The sequence below is a fragment of the Haplochromis burtoni genome, unplaced genomic scaffold (assembly GCF_018398535.1).
Source record: "Haplochromis burtoni strain Fernald_Lab_line unplaced genomic scaffold, NCSU_Asbu1 Contig_4, whole genome shotgun sequence".
NCBI classification, from domain to species: domain Eukaryota; kingdom Metazoa; phylum Chordata; class Actinopteri; order Cichliformes; family Cichlidae; genus Haplochromis; species Haplochromis burtoni.
The window spans coordinates 1,176,442-1,202,901 of NW_024582365.1; the positions used below are offsets into that span (position 1 = coordinate 1,176,442).

A 26,460-nucleotide genomic window follows, 5' to 3' on the forward strand; every position below is an offset into this window, starting at 1 on the left:
CAGCATCCGTCAGCCCACAGTATTTTCTCTGTGTTTAAAATTCCTCTGCTGTGTTTCATCCTGATTGTGCTGGTGCTAAAAGACTTCTCTCTTCTCTTTCAACTAAATTGTCATATACAGCATTAAGTGATTCCCATTATTTGCATGTGAATGCAGTAGGGACTGTACACCCACATACTGTATTTCTACTGTTTGCAACATGTTGCACTGCATTGTGCTGTGCTCATTGTCAGGTTGTCTTCAGCGAGATTAATGTCATGCACTGCCAATGGGCTCATTTTAGCCTGTACAGACTAGGTTGATGACGCATTAGTGAGTGACCAGTATTTTCTAAATTGAATTTTCTGTGCTGGCGCCTGTCCAGAACACGCTGCCTGTACTCGGCAGGCATCACCAAACAGCAGCCTGCATGTGTTTGGCAGCTGGAGAGCATTCCTACTTCATTTATCCAAATTCTGCAGACCTTGGGAGTTGACAGGCTTGGTAATCAGTGTCCACAAGCATAATCCCCATGGTCTCAAGACACCATACAATCCAATCCCCCCTTTCTCTCTCTGTCTCTTTTCCTCCTTTCTCTATTTTACATATAAAATCTGTTAAAAATCACCTTGCGAGAGGAAATACATCCATAAATATGCATACCGCACGGTGTCTGTAAGAATGTGTTCATATCTGTGAAGGCCATCTGCACTGCTGTTTCTGGGTGAGAACTCCATAGCAGCTGTAATTACTTCCTTGGCGGATCCTCATTTTCAAGTAATATTTCCATAGGAACCAGTTTCTGCTTAATGTGTTTCTTAAGATTCTCCTTGGTTTCCTTTCAAGCCTTTAATTTTCTTTGGCGTCTATAAAAAAAAAACTTCAGTATATGTATATTTATGGTTCTCTTTAATTGCCATTATTCAAGGGGAGGAGTCATTTTTCTGGCAATAACTGTGTTCGCTGTTTGTGAAAGAGGTCAGTTTCTTCAGTTGCAATTTTAAATGTATCTGAGATGTTCCTTTTTCTTTATTCCTGAGGGGGGAAAAAAACAGCAGACATTCAGAGTGCTTGGAAGACATTAGCTGTTCTCACGTGATGGCCCCTGTGAGGAGATTTGAGCTCTAAAAAAAATGTGTCTGGTGCAGGCTGCCAGAGGACAAAGACCCAGCAACAGAGACAAGGGAACCAGTGAGAGAAAGAAAGCTTCCTCTGCATCACAGAAGAGAAAGCCGGGGTGATCTGGCTCTGCTTTTCTATGCCCAGCTGTTCGAAGTTAAAGCTTTGCAATAAAAAAGACGAGGAGGAAGCCAGATGATTCCTTTTATACCTGAGACAAACACTGCTGTGAATGTTTTTTTCACTTCTGGTTCTTTTAAGCGTTTGCAAACTACTGCAAAAAATATTGACTAATGATAAGGAAATCCTAGAGATAAAGGTACGGACAAAACTTATATGAACTGCAGTGAATGTATGACTGAAATACTCAATCGTTTGACATTGTACAAACAACAGCTACAACAGAGAAGACCTAGAGATGTTAAAGTCTGTGTGACTCAGCGCTCATACAGAACAACTACGTGCAGTTTCATTGAGAGTGCTGCTCAGGGATTTTCTTAAGAATACTTCAAAAAATGTCAGCTTCTTTCAATAGTGAACAGTTAAGTGTTCCATTCAGAGTTTAAAGCAAGCACGGAAAGCATACCATCATTTTTAACCAGCTAAGGTTAGGCGGTGATGTTACGACCCAGTTCAAAAGGCGATAAAATGAAGACTGACACAAGGACTTTATTTAAACCACTAGTTAGAATCCAGAGGCAATGTGCAAAGAGAAACGCAGCTATCCATCCATCGAACCATTTTATGTCACTAATCCAAGTCCAGGTCACAGGAGCAGCAGTCTAAGCAGAGAAGCTCCCTGCCCACCTCTTCCAGCTCCCCAGGGGAGACACCAATGCGTTCCCAAGCCAGCCAACAGATATAATCTCTCCAGCATGTCCTCTGTCTGCCCCAGGGGCCTCTTCCAGGTAGGACATGCCCTGTACACCTCACCTAGGAGGTGCCCGCCCGGGAGGCATCCTAGTCAGATGCTCAAACCACCTCAAATGGCTCCTTATGTGGAGGACCATATGTGGAAGAGTAGCGGCTGACCGAACTCATCATCCTATCACTTAGGGAGGCCCAGACACCACACAGAGGAAGCAAATGTTTGGTTTCTCCTACCCACGATCTAAGTCACTAACCAGAGCTTGTGAGAGCTATAGAGAGGGTGGGAACATAGATCGATTTGACACAAAGCTCTGTTTTCACCACAATAGCCTGGCAGAGCGTCCACATTGCTGCAGACGTTGCTGTGTATGAAAACACAGAACGTCTATTTTCAGGACTTTTTCTGATGCTGATTAATGTTTGTTTACTCAAATAATAATGTACATTCCTTCAGTTCAGACAAAGAAACTAAAAAAAAGTCAAACTTTTTTTATCACAAAAATTGTACGTTATATTCTTTAAAACACACATACACTCAGCAGACACCGTTGAAATTCTGACGTCATCTCCCTGGTCCCAAGTGGTCATAGTATAATGTCAAAAACTGATGGACTCGCATCAATATTGTCTCCAGGCTGAATGGAGGTTGAGACAGATTATCGAATCATCCATCTTCTTCCATTTCACCGTCACAGTGGGGGTGGAGCCTATGTGAGCTGTCATAGGGTGAGAGGTTGGGTACACCCTGTACTGCACATAGAGACAGACAACCGTACACACTCACAGCCAATTTAGACTCACCAGTAAAGCTGACATACAGGTCTGTGTGCTGTGGAAGGAAGCCACAGTACCACACAGGGGGAACATGCAGAGCCCCAGAAGGCGAGTGGATTCAAACCCATGATTGAACGCACACTGTCAGGCAAAAGTTCTGTCACCCCCACCATGTGGACCACCAACACTGCTTTTTATTTAAAAAACACACTGGTATCCTGTCATCTGCTATTAAAGGCAACTTATTATGCTTTTCCTTATTTTTTCTCAAATAGAAATACAGTGAAATCCCATATTAAACGTGGCCAAAGTTTCAAATAATGAGGACGGCGTGTGTGCAAGTAATCACTATAAGCCAAAATCCCAGGATTCAGACTGCCCTAAAAGCTCTGTTTCAGACAGCCTTAATAATAATAATGACTCTCCAGAACCATAGTGGCCAGATATTAGAAGATTATAGACTTGAGTTTAAAAGTTTTAATTACAAACCGAACTTTCTGAAGCGAAATTAAATAAATATAAAACATTTTTGCAAAACGGACATTAAAATGTATAATTTTTTGTAGCTGCAATGTTACTTTCTAATGAACTTTTAAAAATGCAACATGTAAAGTCTGCAAATTCACTAATTTCTTGGGCCTTAATTGACTCTTTAGGACCTGTAAGGCAGGTGTTAAAGAGCTGATAAATTCTTTTCAAGCCTTAACACATGGGCCCCTCACAGCAGCTGACTGAAATGAAGCTAATTGATGCCTACAAAGCAGAGAAGGACTATAAAAAGATATCAAAGGGCTTCCAGCTTGCACTTTCCACTGTATAAAATGTCATTAAGAAATGGTATTGAAGAGCAACTGTGGATGTCGAGGCAAGATCTAGAAGAGCAAGGAAACTGTCAGATAATACTGCTCATCTGAAAGGCAAAGCAAAACCCTCATATGGTGGCAGATGAACTCCCGTGTCAAGAAGGTTTAGCTGGCACAAAAGCGATGATGCACAAACAGCATCTACATGGAAGAGTCATCAAATGGAAACGTAACGAGTGACCTCATCACAAAAAGTCAGCATGTGAAATATGAAAAGCAACATCTGGACATGCCAGAGAAATTTCAAAATTAGTTCTGTCATCAGAAAGGTATGCTTGAAATAAATAAGTAGCAGTTTTACTGAAAAGAACACCTTGCCAAGTGGTGTGGAAATATGCTGCTTAAAGGGTACGGTAGTAAGTCGCTCAGAAAAGACGGCTGATGGGGGAAAAAAAAGGAAGCATGGAAACTGGCTGGATTTTTGAGTATGCGGCCCATACTTCACTTGCAGATCGCAGACTATCTCGAATCAACTTTGAATAATGTGTTCTACAGAAATGTCAAAGGGGTTTTTATGAGTTTGGGGGGTTGTTGTTTTTTACTTTGAGTTTTAGTTTGAGTTTAACAGTAACTGTGACCGGACAAAGGCAGCAGCTGCTTTGCTTTCTCACTATTTTACAAATCACAGCCACATCAGTTTGAACATGATTCCACATCTCTACTTATAAGATTAGATTTAGGAAAAATCAGTTTAGCCAAGCCTTTTAAATAATGACATTTCTAGTGAGTTGTGGATGAAATGCACAATGTGGGGTTTTTTTATTTCATTTTTTTTTTGGTAATTGGTAATATATCTTTTGAAAATATTAAATATAAGATATGTATAGATTCTTTTTAATTTTACATAATTTCTTCATAAAGACCCATCAAACTGAAAGACTGTTGGAGCTGCACGCTCGGTTGTGCGTAACTATTTTTAAATCTCTGTAGAACTGGAACCACAGAAGCTAGCGCAATAATCTTTTTTGCATATAAAACCGTGGAGTTGTACTTACATCTTATGTATTCAGCTTGTCCTCGGTCACGGTTTCCTTCCACATATAGCTTTGCAAAAATTGCATAAAAAGCACGTGCAGCAACAAAAATATAATATTCCAGAAAAAGGCTTTGCTGATCCGATCAGCTGTTTGTAACACGTCCTACGTTGGAATAGACGTCAGCGCGAACTATCGCATATCCGCCATTACCTGCCCGAAACCGGAAGAGACGTCATTTTCACATTTTTTTACCTTCATGGCCTTATAAGCGTATGCTCGTGTTTTTAAAAGTCATGTTTGACTTTATGCTTTTCTGTATCATTTGCTTGGAACTCAAATTGCACTGCTGGAAAGAGTTTATTTTGATGCACATGCTGTTCTTTTGCAAATTTGCATTATAATATTTATTTTCATTTTTCCTGCACTATATAAACATTGGTATCTCAAAAATAAAACTATGAAGACACTCAAAATAAATTTCCTGTTGTTGGAAACTATTTTGTGCAACTTTTTTGTATGTACAGTTTTGAGGGATAAGCCTCTTAAATTTCTCTAACTAGAAATATATGTTAAAAAAAACCAAATTGTAGTTTATTGCACTTTTTTGCAATTTATGTAGTTATTATGGACTTAATGCAGACATATTATTAAAATTTGGGCTATAACGTACATTGTATTGATGTATAGCAACTTGAAATGCTCCCAAAAATGGCACAACATCATGTAAAAATATAAAGATAAGCTCTGGCGGACTTGGTTCTATGGTAGGTCTTAAAGGTTTTAAAAGCAGAGACATTTGCAGTCTTGCTTTAACCAAGTGCATTTAATAAACTAAAGCAACCGATTAAACTGTACTATAGTGGCTCATGTATGTTTTATATGTGCATTTCAAATTTTGTCAGAATAACCAAATATTGTCAAGTAACATTTACATTATTTTAATTTTTGACATTTTTAGCATTTAATAGAAACCACAAAAGGACAACATTGCATTTCTCAGCACATGAATATATTACTATCACATGGACCCAGCTGAGCTCAAAGAAAGCACATGTCTGAATGCATATTAAATAAAACACAATTCCACGATTTGCAGTCCTTGTCAAACTGAATTTTAAGCCAGCAGTCTGCTGGTGCTTTAAAACCAGCAAGGACTTTATAAGGTCCAGAACCAAAAGGACACGGTGTTCGCTGGTGTGAGTGTCTAAGCTGCTGCCCACTTCGATCTATCACTAGGCAGCCTATGGCTCCCAGGAGACCCAGTGCACTGTGCAGCCCCCGAGCCACCTTTCCCTCCCCGTCCCTCACCACCCACCAACATCACCATCCCGCCATGAGTGACAGGCATCCAGTTCCGCCTGACTGGAGCCCCTATCTTCTAACCCTCAAGGACAACTGAGAGGACATATTGTCATCATCTCATCTTCCTCATTCCCACGGCTGCCTCCTCCATAGGTGCACATATGCTTATGCGCTCTCTTCCCACGCACGCATGCACACACACGCACACGCACGCACACACAGAAACAACTGCAGCCCACTCACCTGTAACAACATCTACGTGACCTTTGCTTAATGTCCTCGAGTGACACACAAGAACCCATTCACACAAACAACCTGCAGGTCTGGCTGTGCCTGCCGCTTCTCATTCACTCCTTTCACTGTGAGTCTGTGTTTGAAACCATCTTGGTGGAGGCTGTTAAGAACCACTTCAGACAGAAACCTTGAACAGAGGAAATAAACAAGGTATTGTCTGTGAAGGCTTCCTCACAGATCGCCTCATGCTCCTGAGCTTGAATGTTTTTCTTGCTGTGGAGATCTGAATTCTTTATCGCTTACTGTACAAGAGTGTAAGGCATCTTGTGAAGTGAGAAAAGACCAGCTGGTTTGGAGGGATGTCATGCATAGTGGAGGGCTGTTTTTCAGATAAATAACAAGGTTTGGTTTGCAGTAATACTCCTTTTGCAATCAATGTGTATTTCACTATAGTACCATTGGGTTGTTTGCCGTGTAACCTTTAAGGGTTCAAATGCACGTCTCAGTTTTGAAAAATAACATCCAAAGACGTCATCGTATTGTTGTCTCTGCTCCGCGCTCTTATAAAGTAACTCTGCGAGTTGTTTTTGCACTTTAGTGTTCTCTTAGAAGTTGTAACGCTGGTGAGACAACAGGGATTTGAGACTGAACTTCAGATTAGAGGTTGTTGCTTACAGCCACAGAAGGAAACTTCACATGATGACAGGAAACTCTTTTATATTTGAAAATGTCAAATCCCAGATCTCATGAAATAGGATTTCAGAGAGCTCTGTGTGTTTCAAAGAAAAAGAACTGCTTCATTAAGAAAGACAGATTTTTTTTTAAATAGTGGTCATAACATAACAGGGTAAGGAGAAATATACTTTCTGGGGATAGATGTAAATACAAAGCCACATACACATAGACACAGACGCTGCTGTACAAAAGTCTTGCACCACCCCTCATTTCTTTATATATTTTGTTTCCAGGGAGACAGACTTTCTTGCATTTTTTCATGAGCAATTGTTCCCGGGTCTTTTTCAAGTTTTTCTTTGGGGTTTTTTCTTTCACATATTCTGTTCAGTCCTTCTACCTGATCATTTCCAGAGGTATGTTTTTTGTTTTGTTTGTTTGTTTGTTTGTTTGTTAAGCCACTGTTCACACTGACCTATGAATCATTCAAGCATAAAAATGGCACCTAACTCAAGGGACGAACCAGTGTTGTATCTGCATGTAACAGAAAACCAATTTTAAATTTTATCTTTAGACACTTGCTAACAGCTTGCTGCAAAAACATAGAATTTGTTCCAATTTCTTAGTTGAATCAATGAAAAATGCCAAAAATAACAGCTTTACAGGCAATAGACATACGTATTACAGTATTTTTGTACCAACAAGGTGATTTTCAAACAGCTTTTAGCTCAAAACTCAGCATGGTGTCCAGTGTGTCCTTAAAATTTTTTGTGAAAACTGAAAAAATGAAGGAAAACAGAAACAGTGGAAGGCATAAAAGCCCATCAATACTATGTGAAAGTCATGTTCATCAGCAAAATCCTGCCACGTGACCTGAGAGATGCATCTGGCTCTGTAGTTGATCCAGCAACAGTTTGCTGAAGCCTCATCAGATAAGGTCTCACTGGAAACAGGTTGGAAAGGCCAAACTGGTAGAACTGGACTGAAAATCAGTGGCTATACGTTTTATGGAGTGATGAATCCAAATCCAAACAGCATGCTAACGCTAAACTACCCAAGAACCCAGAGTGAGGTTAAAGCTGAGCCCCAGCCCAACAGTCAGACAGACCCTGAACTTCAACAGCTAACAAAAGGATGAGCACTCCTACCTTCCGCTCCTACCTGTTCATGTTTCTACAGTAGAATCATTGTAGCGATCACTTTGAAGTCACTTTGTGCTGGTTTTGTGCTAAGAGAGGCTTTGTGTAATACTAAGAGAAAGATCACATGTATGTCCTCATCAGGATAGGGATTTGTGCTGGTGTCAGGGGCTGTAGCTTCAGGTTTATATGTTTAATGGTAATTATAGAACAATGCATTTCAGGTAATTAACATAAAAATATTGTAATGAATAGTATAACAAATTACTTTTTTCTGGGAGGAATTAAGCAACAACATTACTTTTAAGAAAAGTGTTCTGTGTAACCTGTGCAATAATTACTTTTTAGAGTAAGACTGAAACACTGATCAGGACAAAGAGAGGAAATACCTCCAACATGCACAAACGTTTGACCACACAGAATGCAATTAAGTTTTCTTTCTTTGTGCTGCTTAGAGATGGTGGTGGCTCTCAAAGCAAAGTCAGTGAGAACCCATAAGAGAATCGATAAGGAATCAAATCAATGAGTGATATCCATAATGGAATTTAATTGCTGAATTCTTACCAATTCCCATCCCTGAGGAGGTCAGGAGAGCAGAAACACATGGTCGATGCTCTGTCATGGTGTGAGGTCGCTTTCAGCCAGTCGTGTTGGGGATCTTGTCAGAATTGATGGAATTACGAAGACGACGAGTGGCACTGACTTCATTTTTCAGTTGGATTCCTAACACACTGCCACTGCAGTATTCCTGGATAGAAAAAACATACCAATCAATCCTTCCACTCAATATCAGATCCTGAATAATCAGGGCCTACCTTATTTTAAAGACCTCATAGTCTTGTCACCCCAATAGACCAGTTCACTCTCAAACTGCAGGCTTACTTGTGGTTCCACGGATGGTTAAAAGTAGAATGAGAGGCAGAGACTTTAGCTTTCAGGCCCCTCTCCTGTGGAACGAGCCCCCAGTTTGGATTCAGGAGACAGACACCATCTCTACTTTTAAGATTAGGTTTAAAACTTTCCTTTTTGATAAAGTTTATTGTTAGAGCTCGATCTAATATCAATCCAAATCCAAAGAAGAGCTTTCAAAAACTAATTTTTGTCAACTGATATCTTGTTTTTTGTTGTTGTTGTTGTTGTTGCTGCTGTTGTTGCTGTTTAGCCAAATTTAGCATATGTGAAAGAAAGGGTGGACTGCTGTGTAATTATTTAGCTTGATTAGAAAAGTGTAAGGAAACCAATACCTTGTAGTTAGAGTTCCTTATGAAAGCAGTGTTCCTTTCTCCTGTTGACAATACCCAGTTCCCAAACATTATCAGCAGGGGTTGGGGTTATTGATTACATGATGAGTTTCTGTTGTTTATTTTGGTCGGTGAATCGGTCTGTTAATTAGACTGAGTTCAATTTTTTGATGATTGTTTTTACTCTTCACCTGTGTTTTTCTGGGAATCAGCTGTTAATCAGAGGCAGTGAAGACAGCTTTGCATGATTGAGGTCTGAGTAGTTAATTGAGGCACAGGAGCAGTAACGGAGACCATGGAAGAGGTTTCTTTTAGTCACTGGCATTCTGTGAATATATGGATGTATAGCGTTATATATATTATAAATATAGCCATCTTTTGATCATGTCTTTCCATTACAGGTGGAAGTGATGGGGTTCATGCAGGTGTGGCTGGAAAGGCATTAGTAAAGGATCGAATAGCAGCAGAGAGAGGAGGTGGCAGCTTGCTCCGAGGCTGTGTTTTGTTTTGTTTTATTGTAGTTTCAGTTTGTTTGGTTGAATTCCCCAGGGGCCTTTTGTTTCATTAAGATTTTTCTTAATAAATGCCACCTTTTTTGTGCACATATTCCAGCCTCAAGACCTGTTTCTTAAATATCCTTTGAAACTTTCCGGTGCCAAACAATAACCATCGCCCCTTGCATGCAGTCTTGGCAGAATACATAGACTTTTTGGCCAGTCCATTAAAACAGTTAATTCCTCTGCAGGGCATATTGTTTGTCAGATAATTTCACTAATATGCACTGAAAGGGACCAACACCAGAAACAAGGCACAGTTCAGTGCCTCATATTTGTTGAGGTGATGGCTAGTCATTTGTGTTGACATCGTCCCTTCATTTAAGCAAACTATATCCCCAAGTTAAAGCTCCAATAATGATTTAACAGTTGGAATATATGCATTTTAAACTGACATACAGTTGTCTAAATGGGGTTTGAGCTTTAGAGCCAAAACTCTATTTTTAGAAGGCTATAAATATGTTTATTTTTTTTATATAAATTGAGCTTTTTAACATTGAAGCCTGTGATAATTAGCCTCCTAGCATACTGTACTGTTGTGGAGCTAAACAGTCAACAATTTTAAATTCAATATTGAATGCTAATGTTGTCTTGTGTCTGCTGGGTGTTCTTATAACCAGCAATTTTCTTTATGAAATTAAATGAAGTTAACAACGTTCTAACTTTAAAACTTGTGCTGTCCCATCAGGCTGAAATGTTAAATAGTGTTCAGTTTAAGGTTAATCTCAAGCAACCAACAGTTAAACAAAATAACCAAGGTTCATTGTTGTTTTCCACACCATGTCAGAGTGAGTTAGCTCAGACAGCACTGAGCTGAGAACGCTTATGCGATGTGGATGAAGCAAAGTGGAACGTAGCGTTGTTCAGGCAGATCGCTGCAGTGGCGTTTGCATTAGCTGATGTGCCTAAGTTGGATCGTTCATGCGTCAGAATCGCTGTCTCACTCACAGAAAGCAGTAACAATGTATTTATAATAATGTATCATTTTCATGCAGGTGTACAGCACAAGCACTATGAGACGGCAAGTCTCGCTGTTTCTCTCCTCGTGCACGTCCTCGATGTTCTTCTTATATTTTTGCTCCTTTTCATTTATTGTACATCTTTGTTGTTGCTCATTTTCTGTGATATTTCCTTCAGAGCAGATCCATTTCAACTAATTGTAACAATATAACCGTTTGCTAAAAATGGTAAACTTTGACAAGTGTCTCCAGCTCATGTAGTAAGACATCTTAGCCTCTTTTTTTTTCAGTCGAACTACGTGCCTTGCGTACTTTTGAATAAAAATCGTTCCCACTGCAGCTTTAATGTCACAGTAGTATAATTGTCGAAGTGTTTCAAGTGCATTAAATGTCTTTGAGACCAAAATAGTCACACAGTAGCCTTTCACTGTCCCTGCACAGAGAGTGTAGCATAAATTGGAGCTTTTCCTATGTGCTGGCATTTTATCTGGCTGTTCAGTTTGACATGAAAAGCTAATTAACTTTCACAGCCTTTTTTTTTTCTATGAGAGTTGCTAAGTGATAGTTTCTATGAATTCATATTAGTCCAGAATTGAAGCAAGAAATTATGAGGAACAAGTTTTCTTTAATGCACTTTTGCTTTTTTATTTTTATTTTTTGAAATTAAAATAATGAGAGTGATCTGAAGCACTAATTATAAAGATCACCGTTGGTACGCTGAGGTGAAATATTATGTTGTGCTCCACAGTTTTCCCCTTATTGCACCATGTATCACACTACAAGTTTCCCAATGTACTGGAGCATCTATAAGTATCAAAGAAGGCCATACAGGGGCAATTCATTTCTATTTTCAGAATGCCAATTATTGTGCACAGCAGCAGCTTTGGCTATTGAGCCAGCCGAAGTCAAACTGTTGTAATACATTATTATCTATTTCAACCTGGTGCGGTGGGGAGATTCTCACTGCTGGATTTTCATCAAAAGAGATAGCCTGCTGAAAATGTAATTCACTGTTTTAGTATAAATCAATAAGCCTCGAGAATCTATTCCCCCATTCCACCTTTATGTTAATATAAAAGAAATGCTCAAATAGAACTTTAATTCACCACATGGACTTTCAGACTGTTTAATAGCCCCAATTTTATCCATAACTGCTCAATTGACACTTAAATCTCAAGCCCATCTTAATTTGGCTTCTCCTGACAATTAGAAGTTCTACTTCTCTTTAGCGCCAAGGCTACTGTGACCCGTATTAATGGTGATTTATAGGCTATGCCAGTCTAACAGTGATCATCTATTAAGAATTATATCCCATTTGATCATTATTGCTCTGTTCTTCCTCCAAAAAAGAAAATTTGTGCCTACATGTAACGCAGCATATTTGAATATCCTGGAAGCTGTGTATAAGTAAGCAGATGGAAAACATGTTAAAAAATGAACATGTGAAAGAGCTTAAAGTGAAAGCTAATTTTGTTAGAGCGTTAGAGGACACTCAGATGGTTCTGATGGGGGATATAAATCCTGATGGACTCCCATCTGAGTGTATTCATTAATCATGCGTCTCATTGGCGAGGCTCTGATTTGCCACTGAGACAGATGAAGATGAACTCAGCAATATATTTCTCATCATAACACAACCCTCGCATAAATATTAATAGCATATTTTCAGCTGGTGGGCATGAATCATTTTTCAGACAGGGAATTTTAAGAGCTATCCATGCGTGTCCAAGAACAGTATATAAGCAAGCAGTTGTGATAAACAACGGCGCTTTAAGGCAACAATGAAGCGAGAGTCCTAACTGTAAGGGAGATTTTAAATCTCTTTATCGTGCTTACTTCAGACAAACTTCTGTCGATACATTTTTTTTATTTAACCTTACAGCTTGTCAACATAAACATTTTTAATTGCTCGAGTGCATGCTACCACTGAAGTTTAAGAAGCTGTCATTTTGAATCAGTTAGATATTGTTTTTGATTTATTTTTCAAGATATCTGGAAAATATTGCAGCCACTGTTTTAAAACTGATAACAAATGAAGCTAACTGGGAAGCTGTGATAGCTTTCTGCTACAGTGAATATTTTTATATTAACAATGGCTTATCAGTGACTGCGTAATGTAAAAGGAGTCATTTAAGCAGTTCTCTTTGGCCTTGCGGTTTTCATTCGGCACTTTTAGTTCGTTTTTTTGGTTTCTGCACATTTCCTGCTATTTTGGTTGACTTTAATCGACCTCTTTTTCAGGCACAGCGGGCAGCCAAAACAGCACATTTTACTCCACCCAACACCCCCCTTCTCTCTCTCACACACACACGGCCAGTTTATTAGATACACCTTGGTAGCACTGCTACCGTCTGCTGCACACCCATGATACAAAGATCATCGCAAAGGTGCTCCATTGGATTGGGATTTTTGGACTGTGGAGCTCATTTAAGTACAGTGAAGTCATTGTCACCTTCAAGAGAGCAGTTTGATTTTATTTTTGGCTTTGTGGCATGGCGTGTTATTCTGCTGCAAGCACACTTCTTATGATAGGTACAGTGTGATCGTAAAGAGAAGGACATGGCCAGCAACAACTCCAGGTAGGCTGTGGTGCCAAGAAAATATCCACCAAATCCTTACACTGCCAGCCTGACCCACTGATAGACAGAATAGAGCCAAATGATAAATGTCACCTCAGCAGACCAGGCAACGTAGTTCCAGTCATTTGTTGTACAGTTTTGGTGAGCCTGTGTAAATTGCAGCCTCTGTTTCCATTTTTTAGCTGACAACAATGACACCTGGTGTGGTCTTCTGCTGCTGTAGGTAATCTGCTTCAAGGTTTGACATGTGTTCAGAGATGCTCTTCTGCATACTTTGACCGTGGTTATTTGAGTTACTGTTGTCGTCCTATAGAATGAAGGCAGCAGTATCAGTATGTTAGCCTCACCTCTATCTAACCCAATGGCAAGTGGGATAAGCTCAGGATGGCTGGATGGATGGATGGGTGTTGTCTTCCTATCAGCTTTAAGGAGTCAAGTCATTCTCTTTTGATGTCTGGCATCCATAACAACAACAATTTAAATTTTATCGCACTTTTAAATTAAAAAGTGCTTCATAGTATAAATAAATGCCATGCATTAAAGATAAGTACGCAATTTCCAACATATAGCCACATAATCATAGCCTGACATTAATTACAACATACAGATAAGAACAAAATTATTTTTTTCACTAATTCCTGAAGTGCTTTTTTTTTCAGTGTAAAGAATCTTCAAAAAAGCATTTGCAAACATACTAGTTTTATTTAGAAAGCATAAATTGTTTCTCTTTGCACACAATAACAGATTGTTTTCATAAAAATCATAAATTACCAGGGTCAGTATTATTAGCCCTCTGAAAAACTGATCCTTTTATTGAGCCACAGCAAAAAAAAAACCACTGCTGTGTAATGATGTGCTTTAACTTTGCAATGCTCAAAGTGTGTAAAACCAAGTTAAAACCGATGGTTAGCGATCAATTTAAACTATAAAAGTATAAAAACTTCAACAAGCCATTTTGGACTTGAGAAAAAGAATCGTTGATGCTCATGAAGAAGAGATGGATATACAGTTATTGCCGAGTTTCCAAGTGTCAAGAACTGAAGTGAGAACTATCATCAAGAAATTCAAAGAGGGCCACACAGTACAGGATAAGCCTGGCAGAAGTAGGCAGCAAAAGATTTTAAAGATTCTGGAAAACAGCTAGTGAGAGATGTGTCTAAAGACCCCAAATTAACTTCCAAAACATTAGTGAATGACTTGTCTAAGTTGGGAATCTTAGACTCAAAGAAGACAATTGCTAGAACGCTGCACAGGAATGGACTGTGAGGTTGCAGACCGAGAAAACCTTCACTTGTGCAGAAGACTGAAGTACAATATGAATTAATTCAATTCAATTAATTCAATTTTATTTATATAGCGCCAAATCACAACAAAAGTCGCCTCAAGGCGCTTCATAGATACAGAGAAAAACCCAACAATCATATGACCCCCTGTGAGCAAGCACTTTGGCGACAGTGGGAAGGAAAAACTCCCTTTTAACAGGAAGAAACCTCCGGCAGAACCAGGCTCAGGGAGGGGCCATCTGCTGTGATTGGTTGGGGTGAGAGAAGGAAGACAGGATAAAGACATGCTGTGGAAGAGAGACAGAGGTTAATAACAGATATGATTCAATGCAGAGAGGTCTGTTAGCACATAGTGAGTGAGAAAGGTGACTGGAAAGGAAAAGCTCAATGCATCATGGGAATCCCCGGCAGCCTACATCTATTGCAGCATAACTAAGGGAGGATTCAGGATCACCTGGTCCAGCCCTAACTATATGCTTTAGCAAAAAGGAAAGTTTGAAGCCTAATCTTGAAAGTAGAGATAGTGTCTGTCTGTTAAAATTATGCATTCTGTAATCGTGTCCTTTGGTTAGATGACATGAAACTTGAGCTCATTTTTGTGTGTACAACCCTATAGTGAAACACGGTGGTGGTGGTATTATGCTGTGGGCTGGGTCTGGAACTGGGAATCTCATGAAGATGGAAGGAATCACAAAGAGAGAAGGATACGTGAAGACTTTGAAAGGAAACCTCAAGCATCCAGTAGCAAAACTGGGTCTGGGTCGTCGCTTTGTCTTCTGTGACGACAATGGGCCAAATATACGTCACTCCTAGTGAAGGACGACATCCAGAAGTTCAAAATGAATGTTACTGACTGGATTGAGCATCCAACGTCCGTGCCAGAGGACCAACAAAACTGAAGGAAGTTCAGAGATGTGTTAGACATGTTGAAAGGTACAACAAATGACTAAAGGTTGTTATCCAGCAAAAAGGATAAACAACTGACTGTTAGCATCAGGGGAGCTAATAAGCTTGACCCTGGTAGTTTTTGGTTTCTGTGAAATCTTTTTTTGTTTCTGTGTGTAAAGTTAAATGATGTAATCCTCCGAAATAAAACTGGGATGTTTGGAAAAGCTGTGTTACCTTCCAACCCTTGACTTTTAACCCCCTCTGATACTGAGCCAGCTTACTGCAGCTTCAAGTATTTAAAACTCATATTTTTTTCTGTTCTTATCCTTTCTTATGGGAGCTGGTTTGTCATTCGACCTCATTATTCAGTCTGATGTTGTAATCGCGTCACATGTTTTCTGCAGGTCTTTTGTATTCATCTGTTGGTTTTTTGTAATTATGGATCATTTTGATCTCCGTTCAGATGCGGGTGACATATGAAAACATATGTTTATTTAACGGTTGAATATTCTATAAACCGGCGCTCAATAGCCTGTAAATATGTGTCAATCTCATTCACACTTCTCACCATTTTGTGACAATTATTCTGCGGCTGTTGTGTTTTTTCTGGTTTTGGCACCCGAAAATGAAATTCCAATTCATAATCCTGCATTCGGTGCCACCATTGAGTCAATTGTTTTTTCCTTTCAGTGAAACAGCTGTCAATGAGAACAACACCAGACCTGCTTGAATAATTGAAAAAACTCTGAGATGTTGGCAGCGCAGCATTGTTAAATTGTAAAGCACTGTTAAGCCTTTAAAGACGGCTGAAAAATTCAGAAAATTGCTTCATTTTTGATGTTTTCCCTGATCTATATTATTGAGCGCATAACAATGATGTAAAGAATGGCGAAAGCATCGCTCGTGCATTGATCAGAGGGGCGTGTGGTTGTTTGTGTCGTTGCAGGTGTATGACCACGAGTACAAAGCTGTGGTGGATGGCGTGGAGACAGACAGTACAATGGAGATAGACCCAGTTCACCACGTTGAAATCTTTAAGATGGGAAATGGGAGTGAGGAGATTCTCGAGGTCCACGACTTCAAAAATGTAAGTAAAGGTTAAACAAGGCCATGTAAGCTATTTTTTTTCTTTTGATGAAAAACTGAAGCTGTACCCATGTCTTCTCGTCAACAGAGGATGTTGTATGATGTTCACATCCTGCCCTTTTTTAAGAGACAATTGACAACATTTATCCTTTCTTGAAATCCTATTTTTCTTATCTCATCCTTTGTCACTCTGGATGGGAAAAAAGATGGTACAAACCTTTGAAACATCACACAGACAGAGTGATGGAAATTATTCTCACTGAGGTGTTCACGCAAGGATCAAAAACACAATTGCAAAAATACAGCACTTATGGTATCAGTAATTGATACTAAAGCAGCAGCGCACAAGGAGATTTGTTATGTGACTTTGTGCACACACACAGCAACCCAGAGTGAAGAATTCAGACCCCCATAAAAAAATTGCTTTCTTCCCACTAATTCTATACACCAACTTTTTCACAGTACAGAGACAAACGCTATTAAGAAACCCGTCTCTATTTGTTTCTCGCACCTTTTTCAAATGCAATTTTGTCTCCAGCCGAACTCATTAACTTACCTTTCATTCCTAAATCCTGCTCGACTGTGCAGGAGGTTACACATGCTGCACCTCGGAGTAGAGAGTGTGCTGCTTGGCTGGGTAATGAATGCTCTTACTCTCACACCATTATTTACTGTGAAATGTTGAGTTGCCAGGCTGAATGTTACAGGATACACCTCATCCAAAACAAAAACCTACGCTGAATCGTTATTGTTTTTGTTACAATGGGCTTTGTGAATCTAAAATGGCTATATGACAGAAACCAGCACAGCACCGGAAAACTTTAACCCCTGCAATCAGTCTCTCTATTTCCTTCTCTCCCTCCCTGAGCCCACTCTGTGTTTGCGTGTGGGTGTATGTGTGTGTGTGTGTGTTTGTGGCCCACATACATAAACATGCGTGCCTGTTGCTTGTTCCACTTCCTGTTAGTGAAGCACATCCCCCGAGGAGATTTGTTTGATTCAGTGCTCCACCATGGAAGACTAAGTAACAAGCGAGTGAGCAGAATAATTCAAACCTCATTGTGACAAAAATCTCAGAGAAAATTTACAATTGGTTATACTAAGTGGAAGCTTTTGCACTGATGTTAGAATTGATTTTGTTTAATACAAAAAAGGGGAATGTCACATGTTATTACACAGACCAAAGCCACCTTTAAAACAATCTCCATCAAGCCCGAGGGCTGTGTGATGAATGGAAAATGAGGGGATTATACCACCAGGACTGTGAACCATTAGACTCATTTTAACAGGAGAGGAAGGAAAAATGGAGAAAGAGACATCCTGAGAGGGAATTACCAGGGTCGTTTTCACGTTAAAACGAAGTGAACAACTGAACCAAAGAACATTTAGGCAAACAGAAATTTGTTTCAGCACAAGGTTTCAAATTGGTGTTTCAATTTTATCTGCACAACAAAGCAAAGGTATAATAAAGTGAGAACAGAGTCAAAATTGGAGCATGTTAAGTAGCCATTGTGTTAAAGTTAAGTTTACTTTCTGTTGGTTCTGTTATCTCTCCAGTTGCATGATGTGTGATTGCTTTCCTTCAAACTCAACGACAGAGTTCCTTAAGAATTCTCTAAATTTTTGACATAATGATGCAAAAGTGAGGCTGCCCAAGTTTTCCAAGGTTTGCTTCACTAACTACAAAGGCTTCAAACAATGCTAAGGTAATGTGGCCTTGCCTGTAAAGAACAAAGAACCACGTTTATTGTTTCCTGACATTTAACAAGAAATTTCAACAAATCTTTAATTTATTTCATGGAAACGTGTGTGTGTGTGTGTGTGTGTGTGTGTGTGTGTGTGTGTGTGTGTGTGTTTCAGATTGATCCTGTTGTAGTTTGCTATTCAGGTGTGTTAGGTGTAGATTTACAAGAATAAAAAGGTTTTGTAAATACATCAGAAAATATCAGCAGCAATGTGAAGGTCAAGCAGTTCAGCAGTTCAGCACTGCAGAGACCTCTACAATCCTTCTTTGTTAAAGCACCTTTGGCAGCAATGGCAGCCTGGAGTCTCGTTGGAAATAATCCTAGAAGTCTGGCACACCTTTCTGTTAAAAGTCACTCTTATTCTTGCAGGCAGAATCTTTAAAGTTCAACCAAGTTGGATGGGAGGAGTTGGTGCGCAGCCATTTTTCACGTTTCTTCATAAATGCTCAGTTCTATGCGGTTCTAGCCTCAGCTCTAGTTAAGCTACTAAAGGACTTTCAGACTTTTCTTGAAGCCTGCTTCAGGTTGTTGTCTAGATAAAACATAAATCTTCGCCCAAGTTTGAGACCCTGAGGACTCTGGAAAAGGCCTTCACTTAAAATTGACCCATATTTTCTACATTAACCTTTTCCTTTTGCCTGACTTATGTTCGACTCCCAGTTGCAGCACAATCCTACGACCACTGTGTTTGATAGCAGCACGGGCAGGTGTGCGAATTTTCTAATTACGTCGATTTAGTTCACAATTAGTTCAGGTAATTACAGTGGACTCAATCAAACTATTGAAGCAGCAATGATAAGTCAACTGTGGAGCTCAACAGTGGTATTACAAAAGATCTAAATGCTTAAGCAAATGGGATATTGTGTTCTTAATTTTATTCTCGTGGGATACTGTGGGGGGAACTGAATTCACTCTGAGATGATTCCGAGCCAACAAAATAATCTGTAAATCTTCCAAGTGTCGGAAAACTTTAAGAAAGCACAATATATCCCTAGACTGTGAGAGGAAACCATAAGCAGAGCCGTCTGAAACAAGGGTGAGCAGCGTTTTTCCCTCATTTACCACCTGACCTTCATCAGGCAATGCACACCCTAAGCTATAACTCCCGCCAGCTTCGCAGGTATTTCCACATCTGACTTGGCTCAAGTTCAGACTGCAGAAGTTGTCAGTCATATGTTTTAGCTTCTTATTTTCAAATAGTACTACCCTAGTTCAAGGTTGCCAGCATCCATAAATCACCACAGATGCTGGAAGCAGCAGCTGGTGAGTGCAGCCATTCTGTAATATTTATGTTAAAGTTGTGTTTTTAACAGACACTTTCTCTCAGTGTTTACTTTTTCTTTAATTCCTCTCCAGTTAACCATCAACGTCCCGGTCAAAACCTAGTCTTGGTGACACTGTCCAAATGACTGATATATTAATATCTAACAATAATGCCAGGAAATCAGTACCCTCCATCAAGTCTGATGTGGATGTCCTTGACTTCACTTGAATTCGTGCTGGCTATGGCAACAACATGACTGTTTCATTGCAAATTTGGACCAGTTTGACAGAAGTGTTCTTATTTGGACAAATATCTGCAAAACATGTGTTATTGTACTACTGAAGGCTGAATCACAAAATGAGTCAAATGGGCAAAAGCAACAAAGACGATGGAGAAAGACAGATCAATCATAACTTGTTGAATTTGTAACTAATTTTCAAGAAATTTGTCAAAAAAGTGTCAGATATATTTATGCTAAATGATCTATGTGTCGTAATACAAAAATCTTAACTTGATAGTAAAAGTAATATTTCTATAATGTAATCCTTAAAAAAAAAAGTTCCGCAGCTGCTTATTTTTTGTGATATATTTCTGCTTCATCAAGTATAAAATGTCCAAAACAAAAACCTGACAACATCACGCCCCTTGTTAAAAATTAGTTCTCTTTTTCAGGTTCGACTTGAAAAGGCAGCTTTAGACGAGCCATTTGGCTCAAAGTCTCGTGTCCTCACTGCTGCTGTCCTTGAATGTCTTCTAACGTCTCTCTTTTGGCAGCCTGCACACAGCAAGTCAGCCTCAACAGTCCTGTAAAGCTTCTGTGGCTAAACTTCAGGCACATACCAACATTTTGACAGATAATTTAAATAATTTAGGAGTACTTTACACAATAAAACACAGAGCAACATAATCACATCCAACCTTACTGTTTATAAGATGCTGTTTTGTACGTTTTTACTTCTTTTGTTTCATGTTAGCCAGTCGTCTTTGCAGATAGCCTTTAACCACGAGGATGTGTTGGTCAGGGGGGAATTTAGAAGAAAAAACCTGTCTTTTTTTTTTGCTATACGGTCTACTGCCTCCTCTTCTCACAGCAAATAAAACGGAAGCATCAAACCTCGCCTCCAGCACTCATCCATCGAAAATTTCTTTGGAGCACTTTTGAAATTCATGACTGCAGGAAAACTTTTGATGAAGTTCAGGATAGCCTACGGTAACATAGCATCCTGCTTGGATTTCTGTGATTGACTGTGATGTCCGGATATTGTGAGGTGGACTATCAGTAACAACAAAACGTGAAGAAATCTTTAAAATTTAGAGGTTTTTTTGTTTTAGACTCATACAGGTCCACCTTGGATAGTGCCACACTGATAACGTGTAATGTATTGTGCAGGCTGTATTTAATATTTTAAACGAGATATAATTGTCATGCCGTTTAACATTTTCATGTTCCATCTCGTAAAAGGAGAGTTGCATAGTTCATGGGTAAGAAATGTCACATAATTACAGACGTTTTTGCAGGTAATGTGAAGGCATCGCCCAGACTAATGCCAGCTGACATTTGAATGAGCTGAATGATGCATGCTGTTACATGTTCTCTATTCTCTTGATAAAACTTAGATGAGCATCTTGCACGTGGATACACCAAGTGGATCTTTCAATGTTGCCTGTTAAAATGGCATTGCTTTCCCATTTCTCAGCCCTATGTTAATGTGTCTTTCTTCATTTTCTGGTTGACCAAGCCCAGTAATCAGTGTATCTCATCACAACATCGCCCTCTTTTCTAGCGCTGCAGCTCCCCAACACAGTAGATCCAAATTAAACAGAGACTCATCACAATAAAGCCCGGCATAAACATAATGCTTTTGTGCTTGAGACTATTATTGCCCCATCCTTTTTCCACACAGATGAAATTACATGCAGTAGATTATGACAGCCATCACTTTGTATCGTGTCTCGTACAGCTGGTATCTGGCTCTCGGAGTGACAGCACCGCTGAAAATATAGAAATAGCACCCACATGGTCAAGTTAACCAATTCAAAGGAGATGTCATAGCAATCACCGTGTAAGTGTAATTAAATTTAGATTGAATCAAGTCCATTTTCATGGTACGGCTCATACAATTTTTACTTGATGCGAGTTTAAAGCAGCTGTGGCAGATGTAGATCCCGCCGTCTGTTCTAATACTGTGTGCTGAACGAGCAGCTCTCTGCAGAAAATAAATTGGATACAATCTGATCTACGGAAAGTCTTTCAAACTTATTCCGGCTGAATATCTTAGATTAACATACAATAGCGGCGAGAGGGAATTAACAGATCTTTCTCGCCTATTGAGGCTCTGTGTGTCAGACTGAAAAGAGCCACGGTCCACATGGTGGAGGATCATCAGTGGAGCTGAAGAGAGTGACTCCACACTTGACTGCGCAGATTAAGAGAGTGACAGGGACCTATGACTGGCTAATTCAATGGGGGCAGTCTCTGTAGAAAACACTTCATTCTCAACAATGTCACTTGGCTCTCCTGTGCGATATATCCTGCTATAAAGCATTACCGAGCCACAGTGGAACACCCGCTACCTTTCTATTTCATTCAGCTTGAAAGCAAAAGCTGTGTTGCAAGAGCCAAGCAGACATCAATTTTACGCCATGATATAAAAGTAAAAAAAAACATGAAGAAGGAGAAGAAGAAGAAGATCAAAACACACCTCTTCGTACTCATTAGGTTTTAACTTTTTAACAGCTTTGATTATCGGCAAAAAGCTGAGCATTTTAAAATGATTGCCTCAGTTCATATGAGATATCCACATCACAGAGGGCTACTGAATGATACATACATCTGAATTCCTGAGTATCCCTTCATTTCTTTTTCTTTTTCAAAGGGAATCACTGGGATCCGGTTTGCTGAACATCAGAGGTGCTACATCAGGGCCCAAACTAAGAAACTACCCGCAGTGGCAGAGGTGGAGACTGAAGACACGGAGTTGCTGGTATGCCTACTCTCTCTGTTGCATGTAGCTCGGACTCTCTTCGGTCCCGCAGAGGCTGTCATGCATACTGCAGGGAGATAACCAGAGTTGAGCACCGCAAGCGCCACACAAATCCTCGGCCTGTCCATCTTGTCCTATCTCCCCCAACCCTCTCACTGAAGAAAAACCTAGGGTTTGTGGTAACTGTAAAACCGCCTGAAAGCTACCCGAAAACCCATAGTCTCTTTGTGGCTCACATCAAATGGTGTTTGCTGTCAATCCTGAGCCAAATATTAATTTTTAATCATCTCCTCCAAAGGCTTTACCCAAATAGCCTAAAGGGGGAAGGGTGGAAGAGAGGTCTGAGGGAGAGGTAAACCATTAAAATTATATTTTTTTTAAAGCTGTTTTCTTTGCAAAATTCACAAGGCTCCCTCTCCAGGTTTAGAGTGATTTATTTTCATTTTCAGGATTCCTACAGTTGTGTGTGAACTTCAGAAAAAGGAATGGAGGAAATTCAGTCAATCAAAATTCCCATTTTTTCAGTGTCACAGTGCAATTCACAGAGTGGGCTGCGTGTTCAAAGAGAAAATCCTCCTCTCGAATGTCTCTACTGCTAGCATACTCTCATTTACATTTCACATTGTAGCTGAGAAGAAGTAGCTGGCCAATATCTGACGCACCCCACTCACTGCCTTATTTTAAAAACAGAATAAGGCAATTGTCAGACCACTATTGGTTTTAACTTTAAGAACACAAGCTGTTACACCCCAAAAAAACCAAACACTGTTTTGTTTTAAATTCTTCTCATCTTTATAATGTCTGATCTACGTTTACAGATACTAATTGCCCAGGCAGCACCATATGTCCGTGCCATCTCTAGCTTCTTTTGTGCACTGTGAAGCCTAATTGGCTTAATTCACAGCTCCAAAGTAAATCATCTAAGGCCAGCAAAGTGATAGGACACATACCAGTAGTTAAGGAAGCCTTTCAATAAAGTAATGATTCGTTTCTAAGCTGCGGCTTGCATGAAGGTCTAATTGTAGTCTGTTCCAATCTTGCCGTAAGAGATGACACACAAGAAGAAAAGAGCTTTGACTCAACTTTCTAAGTAGTGTTAACCTGGCAGCAAACACACAGCCCTGCCCCCTACAAAGCGTTTTTCTAAACTACAACCACAGCTAACTAATTTCATATTGCGTGTTTTGAGAATGCATTATTCTCGCTTTGATTATATGAAAAGGAAACATTTATAAAAGTAAACACAGCCTATCGCTGCACTGCAGGTGGTTAAGGTGGACGTTAGTATCGCAAAATCCAACATGATGCCATGTTTACTCACTGAAAAACCCCTGAAGGAATAAAGATTTAGTTCCTCCCCATAGCTTTGGAAAAACAATTGTAGGACAATAAATTAAACAGTTTTTCTTACATGCTGGTAAAAACCACAAACAAGCTGAAAACATATTTAGTGTTGCAAAGTGGCATGTAAATATAATTCTCTTCAGCCGTGGACTTCATAATCTCTAAAGATTCTGGTGTTTGAAGGAAGATTATTGTGCTGAGAGTGAGCAGAGGAGACTGATTCCAATCTCATGTCTGCGCATTTAAATTGATGCGACAGCCAGGCGCTCGTTAGCTTACCTTAGCATAACAACTGGAAACAGGAGGAAACGGAGAGCCTGTCTCTGTACAAGCATGCAAATGCCTGCACATTCAGAAATGTAGAGCAGATTGCAAACATGGCACGTTTTACCTGGCAGAACATTTTCTCCTTGTGCTTGTGCTGCTCGCCTGCTTACCTCAAAGCAATAACTAGAAGACTCCGGAAGGTCACGGAAAACGTGTTTTTAGCTTGCAAATTTGTAATATGTGTGTAAACTAACATGATAAGATGCCATAAACATTCGTGATCTGATATTGCACACTGATCTTTTCCAGCTCACTGAAACGAATCTGTAGCTGCACACTCTGGCACGTCATCAGCTGACAGACACGACGCCGGGACTCAGCTTATCTAACTCTCTGCAAGAAGCCGCATAATTAGTCAATTCACATACATATATATTCATCAATCAATACCACATAAATGCGATACATTATTCTCTTTATGCTCTGTCCCCTCTGTACTTAAACCACTTTACACTGTGGCTAATATTTCTGCAGGTGATGATTTTATCGCAAAAAAACTAGATTACACAACAAAAATACAGTAAATACCAGGGGGGCATATTGAGGTAATAAACAGTGACCTTGGCTTGACCCCACCAAAGTCTATCCTCACATTAGACAGCAGCCCCTGCTCCATCCTCTGTGAAAATCCACCCACGTGTGACCCTGGAAAAGATCAGCACAAGTTCCTCCTCAGGTGGTGAAACACATGAAGCTCACAGGGGTGAAAGCCAGCTGCTAATGGTTCCTAGCTTAACCCCACCACAGGCTTTTAGGAAAAAGGGCTCAGAGCAGCCGTGGCAGGCTTTAGAGCTGAGGTGAAAAACAATGGAAAAAACTGCGGTAAAACTGCAAGCGGCTGATAAGAAAATGCAGCCCCTGCGAGGGAGAACCAGGTGACAAACATGAATTGTTTGCCAGGATTTTTTCCTTCCTTTTTCAATTTGCCTTCTCTATGAAACGTCTGAGGGAGTAATCCCTGAGCTTCATTCCAGTTCCCCCAGTCTGACACAGGAATCGCCATCAGCCTCCCTCACTCCCCTTAAAATTGTGAATGGATGCCGTTTGCTCCATTAAACAGCCACTTAATATGGATGACCAAAGCTCGCCCAGCAACCAAAAACCTCCCACTCAGACGACAACTACAAACAGAAAAGCAGTGTGATGAGGAAACAACACCGCTGCAGAGGCTGCGAAACGCCAAAGTCCTGCGAGCGCACAGTGCGGACTGTTTTGTGTCATTTTTGTCAGTGAATGGCAGGGTGGTTTTGTGGCACTGCAACAAAACGTTCGGTTCCTGCATTTGCTGTGTTCAGTAATAAGGTCGTGTCAAGCCAGAAAATGGGAAAGCAGAATTCATCCTTACGTCTTTGCAAAATATGGGACTCGGTGATGCTGTAACAGCTCACATGGCTACTGTAGTTATAGCTGGTAAATGAACCACTAACATGCTACCCAGCCGGGAACTCGCTGACACAGGAGCTTCCTTAGTCAAAAGCTGTATCATAAAATCTACTACTGTGTCATGACTTTCCTCTTTGGGCACACTTTTTTCCCCAGCAGAGAAATATTTCATATTGCAAAAATCTCCCATAGAGGCCATTTTGGACTGAGGGTTTCGCACTATCAGGACCGTTTTGTTTGTCAGTGGCGCAAAGTTGCATGGCAAAATTCCCCAAAAGGTGAACAAAGCTGAATTTTTTTCCACTTGTTTACTTTGCCACATCTGCCAAAGCAAATCCACCTGGAGAGTCGTATTTATTATTGCTGCAGAATTAGCATTTTTAAATGTTGGTGTGATCGGCACCTTTAGTGCCCTTAAGCAGGCAGCAGCACAAACATGGTAAGCTGCCTGAATATGCCTGTCAACTGAAATTCCCCACCAGGTATGTTAGATTAAAAAGAAAACTGCCAGTGTTAGGTGCAGCGTGTGAAAGCCATTGGGTATGGCGAGAAAATCTTTGTTGATCTCTGGCAAACATAGCACACACTTTAAACAATGTGTCATGTCAACAGTGTTTCCCCCCCTTGGGACACAGTGGCAGGAGAGGGTAAATTCATTAACTACAGCACAACTGGTGTATAATTAAGTTGTGCACTGTAGGCGAAAAGCATACATACACCAGGAGAGGGCTGAACAAAACAAATTACCATCATTCCCAAGGTCCAATACTTGATAAAAAAGTTGCTTGTGTCCTAATAATATATCATTTGTCAATAGCAAAATGGAAAAGCCTTTCAAAAGTGTGTATAAACTAGTGGACTGTAATCATGTTGTCTTTGTGCTTGTCAACTGGC

The 26,460-nt window shown here is 40.0% G+C and overlaps 1 protein-coding gene across 1 annotated transcript in view; it reads left to right on the top strand.

The window, feature by feature from the left end:
* tnmd (tenomodulin) overlaps positions 1 to 26,460 on the top strand; it is a 64,609-nt gene that overhangs the window by 28,512 nt on the left and 9,637 nt on the right. Inside the window, exons 3-4 of the mRNA XM_005913125.3 lie at positions 16,380 to 16,520; positions 22,405 to 22,512. Of these exons, the coding sequence (XP_005913187.1) occupies positions 16,380 to 16,520; positions 22,405 to 22,512 (249 nt within the window). The remainder of the gene's footprint in view (positions 1 to 16,379; positions 16,521 to 22,404; positions 22,513 to 26,460) is intronic.